Source organism: Leucopleurus acutus (genome assembly GCF_964270905.1).
Source record: "Leucopleurus acutus genome assembly, chromosome: 10".
Taxonomy (NCBI): Eukaryota; Metazoa; Chordata; class Mammalia; order Artiodactyla; family Delphinidae; genus Leucopleurus; species Leucopleurus acutus.
The window spans coordinates 16,883,396-16,904,677 of record NC_139153.1 but is presented as its reverse complement, the minus strand read 5'-3'; the positions used below and the strand labels follow the sequence as shown (position 1 = coordinate 16,904,677).

Genomic DNA, 21,282 nt, shown 5'->3' with positions numbered 1-21,282 from the left:
AAACACTCTGAACTGTACTGTTCTCACTGACAATGTGAGCAGAGCCGGCAACACAGAAGCACGTGTACAAAAGCATATTGTACGTGTATGAGCATAAATGCAATCCAGTTTCACCAAAGGTTACTGTTATCAATGTGTTTCCTTTCTTTCTTACCAACTATTTCTTCTTGGTATCACTATGAAGACACCTCCCTTTGATCTTGATCTCCTGCTCTGATACCCCAGCCACACACACACACACACACACACACACGTATACATGCGCACATAAACTGGGTTTTAATCTTTTGGTTTCAACAGACTTCCAGCTCATATCACCCAGACACTCTTCAAGCACCGCAAAACTCAACATGCCCAAGATACATCCAAATCCCTTCCTCCTTCTGTGTTTCTTATTTCTGTTAATTTTCTCATTATCTCCCCACTCAACTTCAAAACCTCAAAGTCCCCTTCAACAATCTCTTCTCCCTCACCAGGCACAACCATCCAATTGTCTGTCACATTCTTTCAGTTGTGACTCTGTAATTTCTCTCATCTCCCATCTTATCTTTTTGACTCCATAAGTTATCCCTCACTTGATAGTAACTTCCAAGCAAGGCTTTTTTAGTTTTTCTTCCTTCCAATGTATCCTACAAACATCCTATTGGGGCAAAGGTCTGTATATAGCAAAGCTAAGATGCCAGCATTCCTGACTTAGCAATCTCTAGGCCCAACCTTTTTATCTAGCCTTCCTCTACCTCTTCTCTCCAAGTGTGCAATGGGCAGAATTTAGATTTATAATTTCCAATGGAAGTATAACTATGGTTTATAACACTGTATTCTATAAGGGAAATTTGCTGAGAGAGTAGAACTTAAATTTTATCACCAAAAAAGAAAGATACATAACACATATATAAGTTTACATTTTCTAGTAATAAGAAAGGAAAATGAAACAGGTGAAATTAATTTATTTGTATATTGTATATATCCCAATATATCAAAATATTATCAATCTAATATGCAATCAATATAACTGCTAATGGAATGTTTTCTATCCTTTTTTCATAATATGTCTTTGAAATCCAGTGTGTATTTTACACTTATGACAACTCTCAGTTTGGATTAGCCATGCTTCAAGAGATCAACAGGCCCATGTGGCTAGTACCAAACACACTGGGCAGCACAGATCTAGAGAAACATAGTCTGTGTTTGAAACCTGGCTCCACTTAACTGCATGTGACTTTAAGCAAAGTAATAATCTCTCTGTACCTCAGTTTCCTCATGTAAAGTAACAAAAATAAAGTTATTAGGAGAATTAAATGAAATTAATTAACACAAACAGATTGATTACGCTGGGGTTGACATGCAATACATTCCAATATACATTGATCGTCATTATTAACAAAGCTACTGCATGCTTGCCACAAATACACATAACTAGGAGCCAACTCTATTTTACACTTTGCTCTAACCGTGAATGAAATTTTTCTGCCTGACTGAATGTTTGTGTCCTCCCCAAAGTTCGTATGTTAAAGCCCCAACCCCAGAGTGGTGACATTAGGAGGAAAGGCCCTTGAGAGGAAATTAGGATTAAATGAAGTCATGAGGGTGGGGTCCTCATAATAGGATTAGTGCCCTTATAAGAAGAGACCATAGAGCTTGCTCTTTGTCTCTCCCTGCTTTGTGAGGATACAGCAAGAAGAGAGCCAAATGTAAACCATTAAGAGTGCCCTGTGAGGAAGTGATCAGCCGGCACCATGATCTTGGACTTCTCACCCTCAAGAGTTATGAGAAATAAATTTTTGTTTAAGCCACTCAGGCTATGGTATTTTGTTATAGAAATCTGAGCAGACTAAGACACTGCCTTGTTCTCTTAGATTATGTCCAGTTTTAACATAATGGTTATATCCATGGGCTATGGTATGAAGCTGTCTTATAGATTACTCTTTGACTTCCCTTATTAGCTGTGTGAATTTTAGGAAATATCTTAACTTCTCAGAACCTCAGGCCCTCATTTACAAAATAGGGATCACAATAGCACAAGGTTCAGAGGATATAACTCAGGCAAGGCCCTTTGCTCAGTGCTTGGTACAAAGCAAGCACTCACTACATGTTCACTCTAATTATTATTATATTAAGACCCATATCAAATGCTGTTCTCTCCATAAATATTTTTTCTTCCTTCCTTTCTATAAGATCTGTCTTCTTAGAGCTTCCATGCCAGTTTTTTAGTATTTTTCTTAAATAGGATCCTAAATCTTAGCATTTTTTTCTCCTCTCATTGTTTGCATGTGCCTTCTTTCCTTCCTAGACAGACAGCAACCCGAATAATTCATCTTGGACTCCTCCGCAGCACTTACCACAATGCCTCACACAAAGCAGACACTCAGTAACTGCCTGACAAATGGCAACTCCGGTCACAATGTAACAGATGCACTGTAGAAAGGAAGGAAAAGCAGGCAGAAAGATGAGGAGCAAGGCCAGGGCAATAGTTGAGAAGAGAGATAATAAAGACAGGACCTGCCTACGAAAGGTGTACCGGAAGTGGGAATAGGGATGGGGTGAGAATAGGGGACAATGAAGAGGAAGAGTAATTTAGTGTAACAGCATAACCACTGCCTTCCCTTTGCAAAACATGTGTCAATTGACTAGAATCGAGATTCCTTTTGTTGTGGCTTGTATAAATGCATAGATATGTGTGAGTATGTTATACTCAAAGTTCACCATTATTCATGAGTTAACACTTAAGAATGTACCCTTACATACCAGGAACCCAAATCCATTTAGCTCTGCTAATACAATTCATGGAAAGACGTAATTTGCACAGGAGTACTTAAAAACACTTTCATATGATGAGTACTTTAAGACTGCTTAACACTTAAGCAATAGTCAATGAAATTGGTTTGAATGAGCACTTTATTTGCAGGAGTCAGTGAACCAACCGACAGATACTTTCGAGACAACAGCTACCTTAAGAGCTAAATAAAATTATGGGTTTTATTTAAGCTTATGTGTTTGTTGAACTCTAATAGCATTTCAAATACACATTATTCCAAAGGCTTCTGAGGCACCATGAAGCTTACAAAAATGCAATAGGCGGAGATCAAGGTTATAGGAACAAAACACACCAACAATGTTGCTTTTTTCCCCCCTGATTTTCACATGTATACTCTGAAAAGCCATCAAGATTTAAACAGGATAAATGAAAAGCAATTCAAGATTTAGGCAATTGAGGGAATTATCTGAAGTAAGTTTACTGGTGAAAACACGGAGGATGTCAAGATTTATAAGCAGAGATCAGCGACATCTCCATTTCGCCAGTATCAATGCTATCAAATCATATTACACTACACACAAATAAATACTACAGAAAAAAACGACAGTCATTTGAGCTTATGACAACAGTTTACTTGAAGTGCCACATCCAATGCCACAAACTCATTTTCTCAGTGATTACAGGGTGGCGGTATTAGAACCAATTGAAAAATATTCCCCAATTATCTCAGAGAGAACTTGGAAAGTTTATTTTGCTTCCAAAGCTTTCCTTAATCACTATTTGTATGACAGACTAGCACAGAAAGACTTTCACATTAAGATGACAAAGAACAGGATGGAATATATGATTAAGGGCACTCAAAGATGTGTACCAGTAGGCTTGGTTTGTATTTGCACACAAACTACTGGCTTTAAAACAAGCAGAGTTTATGATCTGCAAATGCAGCCCGAACATGTCTCTTTTGTTTGTATATATTGTCCATTACACACTACACTGTTAAAGGAAGCCAAGGCTCATCTCATGCTTGACGATCACGCATTTTATCCTTATTTATGATATCAACAATTTTTAAAAAAATAATTTAATCTAGGTGATCTAAATCATCTCGTAAAGGTATGGTCTCATAGTCTCAGTTATAATATATTTAGGGATACCTATGAGTGGACACAAGCCTTTACTGCCTTGGTAACTCCTGAAAGAGGCCAACATAAATTTCATAGGTTAATGCAGCTCTGTGGAATAAGGTTATGCCAGGTCATAGGGGCTAGAGGTGGGGCATTTACCACTTTTGATGATGTTTAAGCCAGAAAGGGGGAGGGGTGGGAGACATGTCAAGATGATTTCATCAAGGACCTGGTGTCTTCTGATTTCTCAATGCAAGAATCAGCTTTTCCCTCAGGCTGGCTTCCCAGGTGATTATAGGTTAGCCACCTTCAGCAAACAGGGTGTCGGGATTCCTCATTCAGATACACTGGGAGAAAGGGCACTTCCCACAAAGTCTGAACAAAAAGTCCTTGAATCAATCAAATCTTATGGCCAAAAAAAAAAAAAATCCCATAAGCTCAATGGCTTAAGCCAATCACTGGGGCAAATCAGATGGGTCCATATATGGAGCTCTGCATGGAGTCAATCTCTTCCAGGCCTCAGGGCTGCTTCATCATTGCAGAAAACAGTAGATATCAGAGATACCAACACAATATCCACTACAAGAAAGTTAAACACAACTAAAAATCATCTTCCCTTTTGGATTAATGGCTACTTATTTTCACAAGTAATTTCTAGCTACTACCAAAATAATAATAGATTACAATGCGTTGACTGTTCACTACAATTTTAAGAGAATAATTTGATGAAATAACGACACTAGAACTTTTACAGATATATGATATTTTCCACGATGGTGTTTTAAACTAGGCATCGACAATGATTTCAGGTATCCATGGAAGCTTCCCTTTCCAAAAGACTTTCATTTGCCTTGTTAGCAGTCCCACTAAAAGATTAAAAGTAAAAACAGAAGAGTCTCTGCAAAGGTTAGAATTTCCACATGCATTGATTAAGGATTTACCTACATTCACCAAGTACTGACACCTGAAATCACAACTCATCTGACAAGGGATTCAGTATTTGCGGCTAATACACACTCAGGAGACACTTACAACTTTTCATGGGAAATCAGAAAGTCCCCATTAGCGGGTGTCTCTGTCTCACTGTGAGGATACAGACACTGGCAATAGAAGTTCTGGGAAGCACTCCTTGGCTTGAGCCCTCCCAGAGTCTGTCATTAGCCCCACCAAAGAGCCCAGGTAGGCTCCAGTGTGGGGTTGCCTCAGGCCAAACAACCAACAGGGAGGGAACCCAGCCTCACCCATCAACAGTCAAGCAGATTAAAGTTTTACTGAGCTCTGCCCACCAGAGCAACAGTCAGCTCTACCCACCACCAGTCCCTCCCATCCGGAAGCTTGCACAAGCCTCTTAGACAGCCTCATCCACCAGAGGGCAGACAGCAGAAGCAAGAAGAACTACAGTCCTGCAGCCTGTGGAACAAAAACCATGTTCACAGAACAGACAAGATGAAAAGGCAGAGGGCTATGTACCAGATGAAGGAACAAGATAAAACCCCAGAAAAACAACTAAATGAAGTGGAGATAGGCAACCTTCCAGAAAAAGAATTCAGAATAATGAGAGTGAAGATGATCCAGGACCTCGAAAAAGAATGGAGGCAAAGATTGAGAAGATGCAAGAAATATTTAACAAAGACCTAGAAGAATTAAAGAACAAACAGAGATGAACAATACAATAACTGAAATGAAAACTACACTAGAAGGAATCAATAGCAGAATAACTGAGGCAGAAGAATGGATAAGTGACCTGGAAGACAGAATGGTGGAATTCAGAACAGAATAAAGAATGAAAAGAAATGAGGACACCCTAAGAGACCTCTGGGACAACATTAAATGCAACAACATTCGCATTATAGGGGTCCCAGAAGGAGAAGAGAGAGAGAAAGGACCAGAGAAAATATTTGAAGAGATTATAGTCGAAAACTTCCCTAACATGGGAAAGGAAATAGGCACCCAAGTCCAGGAAGCATGGAGAGTCCCATACAGGATAAACCCAAGGAGAAACACATCGAGAAACATAGTAATCAAATTGGCAAAAATTAAAGACAAAGAAAAATTATTGAAAGCAGCAAGGGAAAAACAACAAATAACATACAACGGAACCCCCATAAGGCTAACAGCTGATTTCTCAGCAGAAACTTTACAAGCCAGAAGGGAGTGGCATGATATACTTAAAGTGATGAACGGGGAAGAACCTACAACCAAGATTACTCTACCCAGCAAGGATCTCATTCAGATTCAATGGAGAAATCTAAAGCTTTAAAGACAAGCAAAAGCTAAGAGAATTCAGCACCACCAAACCAGCTCTAAAACAAATTTGAAAGGAACTTCTCTAAGTGGGAAACACAAGAAAAGGACCTACAAGAACAAACCCAAAACAATTAAGAAAATGGTCAAAGGAACATAAATATCGATAATTACCTTAAACGTGAATGGATTAAATGCTCCAACCAAAAGACACAGGCTTGCTTTGCATAGATACAAAAACAAGACCCACTATGCTGTCTACAAGAGACCCACTTCAGACCTAGGGACACATACAGACTGAAAGTGAGGGGGATGGAAAAAGATATTCCATGCAAATGGAAATCAAAAGAAAGCTGGAGAAGCAATACTCATATCAGATAAAATAGACTTTGAAATAAAGAATGTTGCAAGAGATAAGGAAGGACACTACATAATGATCAAGGGATCAATCTAAGAAGAAAATGTAACAATTATAAATATATATGCACCCATAAATATATATGCACCCAACACAGGAGCACCTCAATACATAAGGCAACTGCTAACAGCTATAAAAGAGGAAATCGACAGTAACACAATAATAGTGGGAGACTTTAACACCTCACTTACACCAATGGACAGATCATCCAAACAGAAAATTAATAAGGAAACACAAACGTTAAATGACACAACAGACCAGATATATTTAATTGATATTTATAGGACATTCCATCCAAAAAGAGCAGATTACACTTTCTTCCCAAGTGCACATGGAACATTCTCCAGGATAGATCACACACTGGGTCACAAATCAAGCCTTAGTAAATTTAAGAAAATTGAAATCATATCAAGCACCTTTTCTGACCACAACGCTATGAGATTAGAAATGAATTACAGGGAAAAAAAGTAAAAAACACAAACACAAGGAGGCTATAAACAATACGTTACTAAATAACCAAAAGATCACTGAGGAAATCAAAAAATACTTAGAGACAAATGACAATGAAAACACGACGACCCAAAACCTATGGGATGCAGCAAAAGCAGTTCTAAGTGGGAAGTTTATAGCAATACAATTTTACCTCAAGAAACAATAAAAATCTCAAACAAACGACCTAACATTACACCTAAAGCAACTAGAGAAAGAAGAACAAACAAAACCCAAAGTTAGCAGAAGGAAAGAAATCATAAAGATTAGAGCAGAAGTAAATGAAATAGAAACAAAGAAAACAGTAGCAAAGATCAATAAAACTAAAAGTTGGTTCTTTGAGAAGATAAACAAAATTGATAAACCATTAGCCAGACTGATCCAGAAAACAAGGGAGAGTACTCAAATCAATAAAATTAGAAATGAAGAAGGGTAAGTTACACCACAGCAATACAAAGCATCCCAAGGGACTACTACAAGCAACTCTATGCCAATAAAATGGACAACCTGGGAGAAATGGACAAATTCTTAGAAAGGTATAACCTTCTAAGATTGAACCAGGAAGAAATAGAAAATATGAACAGACCAATCACAAGTAATGGAATTGAAACTGTGATTAAAAATCTTCCAACAAACAAAAGTCCAGGACAAGATGGCTTCACAGGTGAATTCTATCAAACATTTAGAGAAGAGTTAACACCCATCCTTCTCAAACTCTTCCAAAAAATTGCAGAGGAAGGAACAGTCCCAAACTCATTCTATGAGGCCACCATCACCCTGATACCAAAACCAGACAAAGATACTACAAAAAAAAATAAAATTACAGACCAATATCACTGATGAATACAGATGCAAAAATCCTCAACAAAATACTAGCAAACAGAATCCAACAACACATTAAAAGGATCATACACCATGATCAAGTGGGATTTATCCCAGAGATGCAAGGATTCTTCAATATATGCACATGAATCAATGTGATACACCATATTAACAAATTGAAGAATAAAAACCATATGATCATCTCAATAGATGCACAAAAAGCTTTTGACAAAATTCAATACCCACTTATGATAAAAACTCTCCAGAAAGTGGGCATAGAGGGAACCTACCTCAACATAATAAAGGCCATATACCACACACCCACAGCAAACATCATTCTCAATGGTGAAAAACTGAAAGCATTTCCTCTCAGATCAGGAACAAGACAGGGATGTCCACTCTCACCACTATTATTCAACATAGTTTTGGAAGTCCTAACCACAGCAGAGAAGAAAAGGAAATAAAAGGAAAACAAATTGGAAAAGAAGAAGTAAAACTGTCACTGTCTGCAGATAACATGATACTATACAGAGAGAATCCTAAAGATGCCACCAGAAAACCACTAGAGCTAATTAATGAATTTGGTAAGGTTGCAGGATACAAAATTAATGCACAGAAATGTCTTGCATTCCTATACACTAATGATGAAAAATCTGAAACAGAAATTAAGGAAACACTCCCATTTACCATTGCAACAAAAAGAATAAAATATCTAGGAATAAACCTACCTAGGGAGACAAAAGACCTGTATGCAGAAAACTATAAGATGCTGATGAAAGAAATTAAAGATGATACCAACAGATAGAGAGATATACCATGTCCTGGGATTGGAAGAATCAATATTGTGAAAATGACTATACTACCCAAAGCAATCTACAGATTCAATGCAATCCCTATCAAATTACCAATTGGCATTTTTTACAGACTAGAACAAAAAATCTTAAAATCTGTATGGAGTCAGAAAAGACCCTGAATAGCCAAAGCAGTCTTGAGGGAAAAAAACAGAGCTGGAGGAATCAGACTCCCTGACTTCAGACTATACTACAAAGCTACAGTAATCAAGACAATATGGTACTGGCACAAAAACAGAAATATAGATCAATGGAACAAGATAGAAAGCCCAGAGATAAACCCACACACCTACAGTCAACTAATCTATGACAAATGAAGCAAGGATATAAAATGGAGAAAAGACAGTCTCTTCAATAAGTGGTGCTGGGAAAACTGGACAGCTACATGTAAAAGAATGAAATTAGAACACTCCCTAACACCATTCACAAAAATAAACTCAAAATGTAATAAAGACCTAAATGTAAGGCCAGACACTATCAAACTCTTAGAGGAAAACATAGGAAGAACACTCTTTGACATAAATCACAGCAAGATCTTTTTTGATCCACCTCCTAGAGTAATGGAAATAAAAACAAAAATAAACAAATGGGACCTAATGAAACTTAAAAGCTTTTGCACAGCAAAGGAAACCACAGACAAGACCAAAAGACAACCCTCAAAATGGGAGAAAATATTTGCAAACAAATCAACGGACAAAGGATTAATCTCCAAAATATATAAACAGCTCATACAGCTCAATATTAAAAAAACAAACAACCCAATCCAAAAATGGGCAGAAGACCTAAAGAGACATTTCTCCAAAGAGGACACACAGATGGTCAAGAGCCACATGAAAAGATGCTCAACATCACTAATTATCAGGGAAATGCAAATCAAAACTACAATGAGGTATCACCTCACACCGGTCAGAATGGGCAGCATCAGAAAATCTACAAACAACAAATGCTGGAGAGGGTGTGGAGAAAAGGGAACCCTCTTGCACTCTCGGTGGGAATGTAAATTGATACAGCCATTATGGAGAACAGTATGGAGGTTCCTTAAAAAACGAAAAACAGAATTACCATATGACCCAGCAATCCCACTACTGGGCATATATTCAGAGAAAACCATAATTGAAAAAGACACTTGCACCCCAATATTCACTGCAGCACTATTTACAATAGCCAGGTCATGGAATCAACCTAAATGACCATCAACAGACGAATGGATAAAGAAGATGTGGTATAGATATATACAATGGAATACTACTCAGCCATAAAAAGGAACAAAATTGGGTCATTTGTAGAGATGTGGATGGATCTAGAGACTGTCATACAGAGTGAAGTAAGTCAAAAAGAGAAAAACAAATATCGTACATTAAAACATATATTGGAACCTAGCAAAATGGTACAGATGAACTGGTTTGCAGGGCAGAAACTGAGACACAGATGTACAGAACAAACATAAAGACACTAAGTGGGGAAAGCAGTGGGGGGTGGGGGTGGTGTTGTGATGAATTGGGAGATTGGGATTGACATGTATAAACTGATGTGTATAAAATGGATGACTAATAAGAACCTGCTGTATAAAATGTAAATTAAATAAAATTCAAAAATTAAAAACAAAACCAAAAAGTCCCCATTATCTTCTATGATTTGGGCTCCCTTTGGGGTATTAGATATCAGAAAACCTTTGCAAAATGGTCGGGTTTCTATTTTATAAATATTTAGGGCAGTGTTGTCTGATAGAAATATAACACAAGTCACACACATATTTTAAAATTTTAGTAACCACATTAAAAAAAGTTAAAAGAAACAGGTGAAATTAATTTTAATAATATTTTTGCTTGACCAAATATAATTACATTATTATCAGTGCAAAATTTAATCAATAAAAATTATTGAGATATTTAAATAATTTTTTTTAACTCTGAATATTTTTGGTTACAAGTCTTTTACATTCTGTAAAAGACTTGTACTGCATTTTAGAGTCTCCATCGGGCCACATCTCAGTTGGGACTAGGTACAAGTCCAATCTTCATCTGCCACACGTGGCTAGCGGCTCCCATATAGGACAGTGAACATGTGAAGTATCTAATACAGTTAAGCAACGAACTAATAGGTAATTAAGGAGCAAGATAACAATCTCCTTGGGTCCTTGATGATTTTTAGCCCATGGCCTATACCTCTGACTTCATTCCAGAAGAGAAACTACTGAAGTGGTAAATTCTAGTGATAGGGAACTATACTCTGATTTCAGAGATAAACAGAAATCTTGAGACAACCATGTAGACTGGGCAAGTTACTTAAACTCTTAGAGACTGTTCCCTAATCTCCAAAATAGAAATAATATCTATCTCATTTTATTTGTGTTAACTAGATGACCTAAGTAAAGCATTTTCCACAGTGCCTGGTACACAATGAATGAGCATCCATTAATTACTATTGTTAGTATTATTAATTTTCCTGTCATTACTATTGTTTTCCTCATCTGCGTGTTCCTTCCTCTTCTTGTCTCTGTCTCTCTGTTCTCTAACTAGGACTCTGGCTCTTAAGCTTTTTTCATAGCAACTCAGTAAGAAATATACGTAAGATCAAGACCCAGTACACAATATTCAAAGGACAGCTCCATGAGGACTGGGACACTGTCTGCTTTATTCACTGCCATGTCCCAAATGCGCAGAAGTGCTCAACAGACAATATGTACTAAGTGCGCAGTGTATGCTGATATATTACACTCTATTCTTACTTTAATTTTAATTTATTTATTCTAATAAAAAATGCTAAATGTGACCCACAGAATTGATTTTTTTAACCCACTATTTGGTAGTGACCTTTAGTTTGGAAAACTCTCATCCCTATTTTGTGCAGGGTCTTCATTTCATTCATAAGGTACACCCCTTGATGTGGGTACAAGGTGACATAGAGCCTTGAGGTTATCATAAAGGGTTTCTTTTCTCTCATATCCTACATATTTTCCATCCACAAATCCTCATGAATATACCTTCAAAATATATCCAAAATTTGACCACCGCCCTGTTAACTACCCTGGAGTTAGACATAAACAACCCTTGCCTGATTAACTTCCCACTGATACCTCTGCTTGTTCCCCTGCACCTCTACAATCAATCCACAACACAACAGCCAGCCAGATCCTTAAAAAAAAAAAAAAGAAAAAGCCAGATTACATCACTTCTCTGATCAAACCACACTGTGGCTCCCGAGGGCATTCAGAGCAAAAGCTCTAAATATTTTCAGAGATATACAAGGCCTTCATTTTTGCTGCATCCATCTCCACGTTAACTCTTGGCTCTCACCTACTACTTCTTTCCCATAACTCTTCCTTGTCCAACCAGGCGAACTTTCCTGCTGTTTCTAGAAATACTCAGCATGTCATATATTAAACACTTGGATGGACTGCTGACTCTGCCTGGAGCTCCCTTCCCTAAATACCCACGAGGTCAACTCGTTCGCCACAAAGTCTTAGCCCAAACGTCACCTTCTCTATGACGATGGACCTGATGACCTCTGGTAACTCACTTCTCAGCCCCCCACACTCTCATCTTATTCTGCTTCTTTTCCTTCACAGCACGAGCATCTACTAAATCAATATCATTTTCTACCCTGACATGATGGAATATAAACCCCACAGGGACACAGATCTCTGTCCATTTTCTTCACTGGAAACAATGTATGGCACATAACAGATGCTTAATAAATATTTTTAAAAGAATGAATGCAGCCTGGTGTTTTGGAGGAAAAACACGATTAAATTCACCTTCGGAAAAATTCCCAGCCAAAAATTACTATTTGCCCCTTTGCTACAGAGAGAAACATGCAGAGACAGAACAACAGAAGGAAACAGTTTTAAAAATGCAGAAAATAATGGATAACAAAAAGCTTAAATCTGAGAAAACAGAAAACACAAATTATCAAGCATTTGCTATACTTATTGAGTTTACATCTTTGGATAAACTCTACTCTACACAACTGAATTCACATAACATGTTTTTACTTGGCATTTATCTAGAGATCTTCCCTACCTCATGAACAGATTTTAACTTTAATACTTAAAAAATGACCCAATATTGGTTAAGAGAATATCACACTCACAAGCTGGCTTTTTAATCTAAATTTTATGTAAATCCAAAACGAGTACCAATATTCAGTACATAAAGAACTGTATGAAATCAATACTCTTTAGAAAATTAGTCAGAGACAAATTCTTCTCCATACTATAATTATAAAGATTACCAATTCTCTAAGTAATACCCTACATATAATTTATCATATATCAATTAGTCCAGTTCTCCTTTACCAAGCTTTATAGCTTTTTTACCAACATACCCAGAAAATCAAGTTGACCTTTAAATTTTTTAATGTCTTAATATTTTAATAAAATGGATACTGCTTTCTCCATAAATTCGTTCATAAGTCTGTAAAACATTTCTAAAAAATATTGAAAACAAGCAATACAATTTGCACACAGTGTAAAATTACAACTCAAAATTTTAAACCTTTAAAATACTGATCTCATTTTCTTTAGCTATACTTCTACTTTCTGAGTATATCTACCTGTTTCCAACTAATTGTAAAAGTTCAAGGTTATTTCTATGAAAGTTGATATTGCGAATAATAATACTGCTGTAGTGTATTCCCTTTCATTTTCTCCTTGTACAAAAGAACTCAAATTTAAAGTTTTGTAAATGAAAATAATCCAAAAAAAGATTTATTTTGATATCTGTATTGGTCTGTCTCCAAAAACTATTTAAAACAGTAGAAATTTATAAATAATTACTCCTTTTTTCCTCAGTGCTAGATTAGTAGGAAAGAAGATGTTTTAGGAAACAAAATTGAGGCATCACAGCGGAAAACCTGTTTAAAAAAACTTTATTTTAAAAGTTGGAGGTTTGAATATCATTTAAATACTTCAAGAATGTTTAAGTTTGAGATAAGGGCTTGGAAGTTTACTCCAATATAAACATGTTTTCAAATAACATATGTTCTACCTGACAATGCATTTGGCCTTGTTCCATACCAATTTCCTCCTCTTAGAAAAGAAAAATGACAAGCTACTTTTTTTTTGCTACTTTCCTTAGGTATCATAAAGCACTTGTGTTTATCTAGAAGGTAGGTCTTCTTCTCAGATGGATGCTGAAATTTTTAGAGGTAAGAGGTGATAACTTCTGTAACTTACTTTCAAATGGTGTAGTCAATCAAACAATGAATGGAAAATACACACACATATGTATATATATATAGAACAAGTACAGTAAATGGTACAATAGTTAAATCTAAATTGTGCATATATAGGTACTTATTGTACTATTCTTTCAACCCTTTAGGTGCTGGAGAGTTTTTATAATAAAAAGAAAGAAAACTTTGCAAACAAATCAACAAAGGATTAATCTCCAAAATATAAAAACAACTCATGCAGCTCAATATCAAAAAAACAACCCAATCAAAAAATGGATGGGAGACCTAAATAGACATTTCTCCAAAGAAGACATACAGATGGTCAAGAGCCACATGAAAAGACGCTCAACATCACTAATCATTAGAGAAATGCAAATCAAAACTACAATGAGATATCACCTCACACTGGTCAGAATGGCCATCATCAAAAAATCTAGAAACAATAAATGCTGGAGAGGGTATGGAGAAAAGGGAACCCTCCTGCACTGTTGGTGGGAATGTAAAATGATACAGCCACTATGGAGAACAGTATGAAGGTTCCTTAAAAACTAAAAATAGAATTACTATATGACCCAGCAATCCCACTACTGGGCATATACTCAGAGAAAACCATAATTCAAAAAGACACATGCACCCCAATGTTCACTGCAGCACTATTTACAATGGCCAGGTCATGGAAGCAACCTAAATGGCCACTGACAGACAAATGGATAAAGAAGATGTGGTCCATATATACAATGAAATATTACTCAGCCATAAAATGGAACGAAATTGGGTCATGTGTAGACATGTGGATGGACCTAGAGATGGTCATACAGAGTGAAGTAAGTCAAAAAGAGAAAAACATCGTATATTAACGCCTGTATGTGGAATCTAGAAAAATGGTACAGATGAACCTGTTTGCAAGGAAGAAATAGAGACACAGACGTAGAGAACAAATATATGGACCCCAAGGGGGGAAAGGGTGGGTGGGATGAATCGGGAGCCTGGGACTGACAATATATACACTAATATGTATAAAACAGATAACTAATGAGAAACTGCTGTACAGCACAGGGAACTCCACTTTGCTGTACAGTAGAAACTAACACAACATTGTAAAACAACTATACCCCAATAAAAAAATAAAATACAATAAAATAAAGCAAAAAACTAATCGTACACATGTTACTTCATTTTAAAAAATCCTTGTCTTACTCTTCCCCTGTTCAAGAAAATGAAACAAAATGAACAAAAAGGAAATGCATCAAATGATTTTTTTTTTTTTTTTTTTTTTTGCGGTACGCGGGCCTCTCACTGTTGTGGCCTCTCCCGTTGCGGAGCACAGGCTCCGGGCGCGCAGGCTCAGCGGCCATGGCTCACGGGCCCAGCCGCTCCGCGGCATGTGGGATCCTCCCGGACCGGGGCACGAACCCGCGTCCCCTGCATCGGCAGGCGGACTCCCAACCACTGTGCCACCAGGGAAGCCCATCAAATGATTTTTAAGAGTTGCTTCTGTATGGTGAATATATGAGAATTATTCCTTTTTCTTTCTGTTTTGTTCTAAACTTCAAATTTTCAATATTAACAAATAAAAATTCTATCCTTATTTTTGGTCCCTTAAATAAGTTATTTGCTGAAAGAAAAATAGTATTGTTTTTAAGATTAGATATGAAAATACTGATATTCTTTAAAATCTGTATTTTCCCTTTACACTACAGATTACAAGATTTAGCCATTTTGGTAACAAAGTCATGAATTAACATTCTCAAATTCTGATTAATTGTTATATTCATAACACTACAGTAGATCCATAATATTTTTTGTACCCATGTATCTATTCTTTTTTTTATTTGAATTTTATTTTACTTTTTATACAGCAGGTTCTTATTAGATCCCTGATATTAAATGCCATTATATTTGTAATGAAAATATAATGGTCTGCAAACATTAGGGAGCACAATGAGAACCCAGTTATCAGAAGAGAAAATTAGAATTTCCTTTCTGGGACAAAAAAAAGGCTTGTGGAGGGAGGATTAGTTCAACTTTAAAAAATTATTTAACAAATGACTCAAGTATAGTTCTAACTTCAGTTTAGAAGATATAGCTTATTGTTACCTCCTAGGCAGCCAATGAATGAAAGCAGGATCAACTGTTTCCATGACAACATCATCTTTAATTGCCAAAAGCAAGAGTAACTCTTGTCCAGTCTCTGATGAATAGAATGCTGTGTCTTCAGGTGAATCCTTTAATCTGTAAAATAAATATACAAAGAAGTCAGACTTGAAAAAATGAATTGCTTTAAAACATATATTTTCTTCTTTTCATAAAACTGTACCACTCTCAACCACTCAAAATCCCCAAATGAAATTAATCTTTTTTGGTGCAAAAAAGATGTATGATACGTAGATACTTAAAAAACTCTTTATGTAACTGATAGGCGGACAGAGAGGCTTCACGAAATTAGAAATGTTTGACAATACTAAAATATTAAATATTAGTATATTAAGTATTGAAACTTTTGCTAGATAGTAATTACAACATGTAAAATATTACCCTGAAATTGTAATTTTTCTCATTTTCTCTCATGATAATATTTTTGGTTAAACTAAGAGTCAAATCAGCAGATTTGATATCTTGAAACACTGCTTTTCATAGTCTCTGAATCCCTCATAGGCATATAAGTTATAAATAACATTATCAGTGTTCATTTTAAGCCTGTTTTTTCAGAAACAATTGCAGAAAGCCCTCAATTACATATGTTGAATTTTAAAAATGCTAATGATGTTAATCATTAGAGAAATGAAAATCAAAACTACAATGAGATATCATCTCACACCGGTCAGAATGGCCATCATTAAAAAATCCAGAAACAATAAATGCTGGAGAGGGTGTGGAAAAAAGGGAACACTCTTGCACTGTTGGTGGGAATGTAAATTGATACAGCCACTATGGAGAACAGTATGGAGGTTCCTTAAAAAACTACAAATAGAACTACCATATGACCCAGCAATCCCACTACTGGGCATATACCCTGAGAAAAGCATAATTCAAAAAGAGTCATGTACCAAAATGGTCACTGCAGCTCTATTTACAATAGCCCGGAGATGGAAACAACCTAAGTGTTCATCATCGGATGAATGGATAAAGAAGATGTGGCACATATATACAATGGGATATTACTCAGCAATAAAAAGAAACGTTATTGAGTTATTTGTAGTGAGGTGGATGGACCTAGAGTCTGTCATACAGAGTGAAGTAAGTCAGAAAGAGAAAGACAAATACCGTATGCTAACACATATATATGGAATCTAAGGAAAAAAATGGTTCTGAAGAACCTAGGGGCAGGACAGGAATAAAGACGCAGACATAGAGAATGGACTTGAGGATATGGGGAGGGGGAAGGATAAGCTGTGACAAAGTGAGAGAGTGGCATGGACATATATACACTACCAAACGTAAAATAGATAGCTAGTGGGAAGCAGCCGCATAGCACAGGGAGATCAGCTAGGTGGTTTGTGACCGCCTGGAGGGGTGGGGTAGGAAGGGTGGGAGGGAGGGAGACGCAAGAGGGAAGAGATATGGGGACATATGTATATGTATATGTATAACTGATTCACTTTGTTATAAAGCAGAAACTAACACACCATTGTAAAGCAATTATACTCCAATAAAGATGTTAAAACAATGTTAATGATGAAAATTGTTCAGTATGAGAATCTTGCAAATGAAACTACTTTATTTTTTGCTTTCCTGAATTTTCATAAACTTGAATGTGCTGGCTGAGAGTAAATAATTGTGTGAATACCCTGTGTCATTTTCAATGGCCATTTGAAACTACCTAAATTGCATGGGTAATGATCAAGTAGGCTGGATGCACACACTTAAAATCAGAGAAACTTTTTTCGATTGCTAAAACTCAGCTGGTTCCACACAGGGAAATGACTGACTTTAATGTCAGCCATTTTAGCAGAGGTGTACAACTCTCAGTCAGTAGCCGCTATGGATTGGGCTGTCTTAGCTGTTGCTAAGCAAACGGGAGAAATCTCAGTAGTTCTTAACTATGGGATCCTGCCATGTGATGCGATATATTCAATTAGAATTAAGTGTGTTCCAAATAATAATAATTTCAAGTGTGAAAATATGACATCTTGCAAGTTACATACTTAAAATAATATATTAAATCAGTTATTCCTATAGTAATGCTGCTCTTGTTCACTTGCAATATAATATACATTCTTGGGGAAGGCGAGGGGAGTAAGTGGTGGAATGGCTAGAATTCCGGGATTTCGGCATAACTCTGACTTGGCCCATGGGACTCTGAAACAGGTGGAAATACAATTGAGAACTACTCCTCTAAGAACTGCAGGTTGGCAACTTACACCATCATGGGATCTGTGACCATTTCTAACTGTCCCCATTACTACAAATTGCAAGTGTCTTAGTTTAGTTTCCCCTTAATGCAACCACTGCAAAATGAATTCAAGTGCAAGCAGTTTACTTGAGAGGTGAATGACAAAAACAGTCAGGACCTGGCAAAGTAAGAGAGGGAAAGGAAGGCAGCTGATAAAGGGTAAGATATGAACCTCAACCCCTGTGTCTAAGTACAGCTTATTCCTTTTGGGGAAACTCTGGAAGTCCAGCCTGTGTAGAACGTATGCCTCAGAGTAATCCCAGAGTTATGCTTCAGTTGTCCAGTTATCCTTGCCAAGGGGCAAGGGATCTGGGGTATTTATACACCAACTCCCATGAGTCATCGTTTGTAGGCTATTTTCAGGGAGTATTAATGATCCAGCACTTCTAGCCTCTCATAGGGACAGCAAAATGGCTTCAGAGGCAAAAACAAAACAAAACAAAACATTATGTCCACTCAAAAAATGCATTTGGTGGCAAGTGGAAGTGATGTGTGCACTGAAGTGATAATGGCAAGAGTCACATGTGGTGTCTGTCACACTGTGCATATGAAACTGTGACATTTTGAAGCTATTTTCAATAGCATTCAGTCCCAGGAGACTTATGTCCAAAATCATGAAATTATTTAAGTATACAAGGAAGGACACACATTCTACTTCATTCAATAATTACTTCTCAAAAAAAAAAACAAAAAACAAAAAAAAAAACAAACAAACAAAAAAAATAATTACTTCTCAAGCCTTTCCAGTGGTTGATTTCCCCCACTTGGACCAAAGGCTTTCAGATACCTAGCCTGCCTTCCTTTTTCCTGATTAATCAGTAAGACATTTTGTATCCATAATTATTTTCAATTACTAAGTTGAATAATAACTTAAATCATTCTAGGTTACACTTAAATATGACAGCCATAACCACCATAACTTCCTTCTAATCATGCACGTGAGGAAACCGTAGTCCAGAAATCATGAGAAGAATGACATACACACACATATACACAGTAGAAAAGCAAAAAACTTTTTTAAACTACTCAAATAAAATACAATGACAGGAGAAGGCGGAAGATGGCGGAAGAGTAAGACGCGGAGATCACCTTCCTCCCCACAGATACACCAGAAATACATATACACGTGGAACAACTCCTACAGAACACCTACTGAAGGCTGGCAGAAGACCTCAGACCTCCCAAAAGGCAAGAAACTCCCCACGTACATGGGTAGGGCAAAAGAAAAAACAGAGACAAAAGAATAGGGACGGCACCTGCACCAGTGGGAGGGAGCTGTGAAGGAGGAAGGGTTCCCACACACTAGGAAGCCCCTTCGCGGGCGGAGACTGCGGGTGGCGGAGGGGGGAAGCTTCGGAGCCGTGGAGGAGAGCACAGCAACAGGGGTGCGGAGGGCAAAGCGGAGAGATTCCCGCACAGAGGATCAGGGCCGACCGGCACTCACCAGCCCGAGAGGCTTGTCTGCTCACTCGCCGGGGCGGGCGGGGCTGGGAGCTGAGGCTCGGGCTTCCGTCGGAGCGCAGGGAGAGGACTGGGGTTGGCGGCTTGAACATAGCCTGAAGGGGTTAGTGCACCACAGCTAGCCGGGAGGGAGTCCGGGGAAAAAGCCTGCACCTGCCGAAGAGGCAGGAGACTTTTCCTTCCCTCTTTGTTTCCTGGGGCGTGAGGAGAGGGGTTTAAGAACGCTGCTTAAAGGAACTCCAGAGACGGGCGCGAGCCGCGGCTGAAAGCGCGGAATCCAGAGACGGGCGCGAGCCGCGGCTGAAAGCGCGGAATCCAGAGACGGGCGCGAGCCGCGGCTGAAAGCGCGGAATCCAGAGACGGGCGCAAGCCGCGGCTAAAAGCGCGGACCCCAGAGGCGGGCGGGAGACGTTAAGGCTGCTGCTGCCGCCATCGAGGGGCCTGTGTGCGAGCACAGGTCACTCTCCACACCCCTCTTCCGCGGAGCCTGTGCAGCCCGCCACTGCCAGGTTCCCGGGATCCAGGGACAACTTCCCCGGGACAGCGCACAGCGCGCCTCAGGCTGGTGCAAAGTCACGCCGGCCTTTGCCACCGCAGGCCCGCCCCGCACTCTGTGCCCCTCCGTCCCCGCCGGCCTGAGTGCGCCAGAGCCCCCAATCAGCGGCTCTTTTAACCCCATCCTGTCTGAGCAAAAAACAGACGCCCTCCAGCGATCTACACGCAGTGGCAGGGCCAAATCCAAAGCTGAGCCCCGGGAGCTGTGAGAACAAAGAAGAGAAAGGGAAATCTCTCCCAGCAGCCTCAGAAGCAACAGATTAAAGCTCCACAATCAACGTGATGTACCTGCATCTGTGGAATACCTGAATAGACAACCAATCATCCCAAATTAAGGAAGTGGACTTTAGGAGCAAGATCTATGATTTTTTTCCCTATTCCTCTTTTTGTGAATGTGTGTGTGTATGCTTCTGTGTGAGATCTTGTCTGTATAGTCTTGCTTCCACCATTTGTCCTAGGGTTCTATCCGTCCATGTTTTTTTTTTAATTTTTTTTCTTAATAATTAATTTTAATAACAATATTATACTTTACCTTCGTTCTTTCTTTCTTTCTTTCCGTCCTTCCTTCCCTCCTTTAGACAACGAATCATCCCAAATTGAGGAGGTGGTCTCTGACAGCAAGATTTAGGATTTTTCCCCATTTACCTCTTTTAGTGAGGGTGTATGTGTATGCTTCTGTGTAAGATTTTGTCTGTATAGCTTTGCTGCCAACATTTGTCCTAAGGTTCTTTCCGTCCCCCTTTTTTTTTTCTAAATAAGAATTTTTTAATTCAATAACTTTATTATACTTTATTTTATTTTTACTGTATCTTCTTTCTTTCTGTCTTTTTTCCTTCTTTCCCTCCTTCCTTCCTTCCTCCCTCCCTCCCTCCCTCCTTTCTTTCCTTCTTGCCTTCTTTCCTTCTTTGCTTCTTTCTTTCTTTCTTCCTTCCTTCCTACCCTCCTTTCCTTCTTTCTTTCCTCATACTTCTACTAATTCCCTCTACTTTTTCTCC

General features: G+C 38.1%; 1 protein-coding gene across 1 annotated transcript in view; it reads right to left on the bottom strand.

Annotated features, from left to right (window-relative positions):
- CNTN3 (contactin 3) overlaps positions 1-16,051 on the bottom strand; it is a gene marked incomplete at its 3' end in the record, with an annotated part of 239,450 nt that extends 223,399 nt beyond the window's left edge. The window contains exon 1 of the mRNA XM_082847771.1: positions 15,976-16,051. Within this exon, the coding sequence (XP_082703897.1) occupies positions 15,976-16,030 (55 nt within the window). The 5' untranslated portion in view covers positions 16,031-16,051. The remainder of the gene's footprint in view (positions 1-15,975) is intronic.
- Between the last annotated feature and the right edge of the window lie 5,231 nt (positions 16,052-21,282).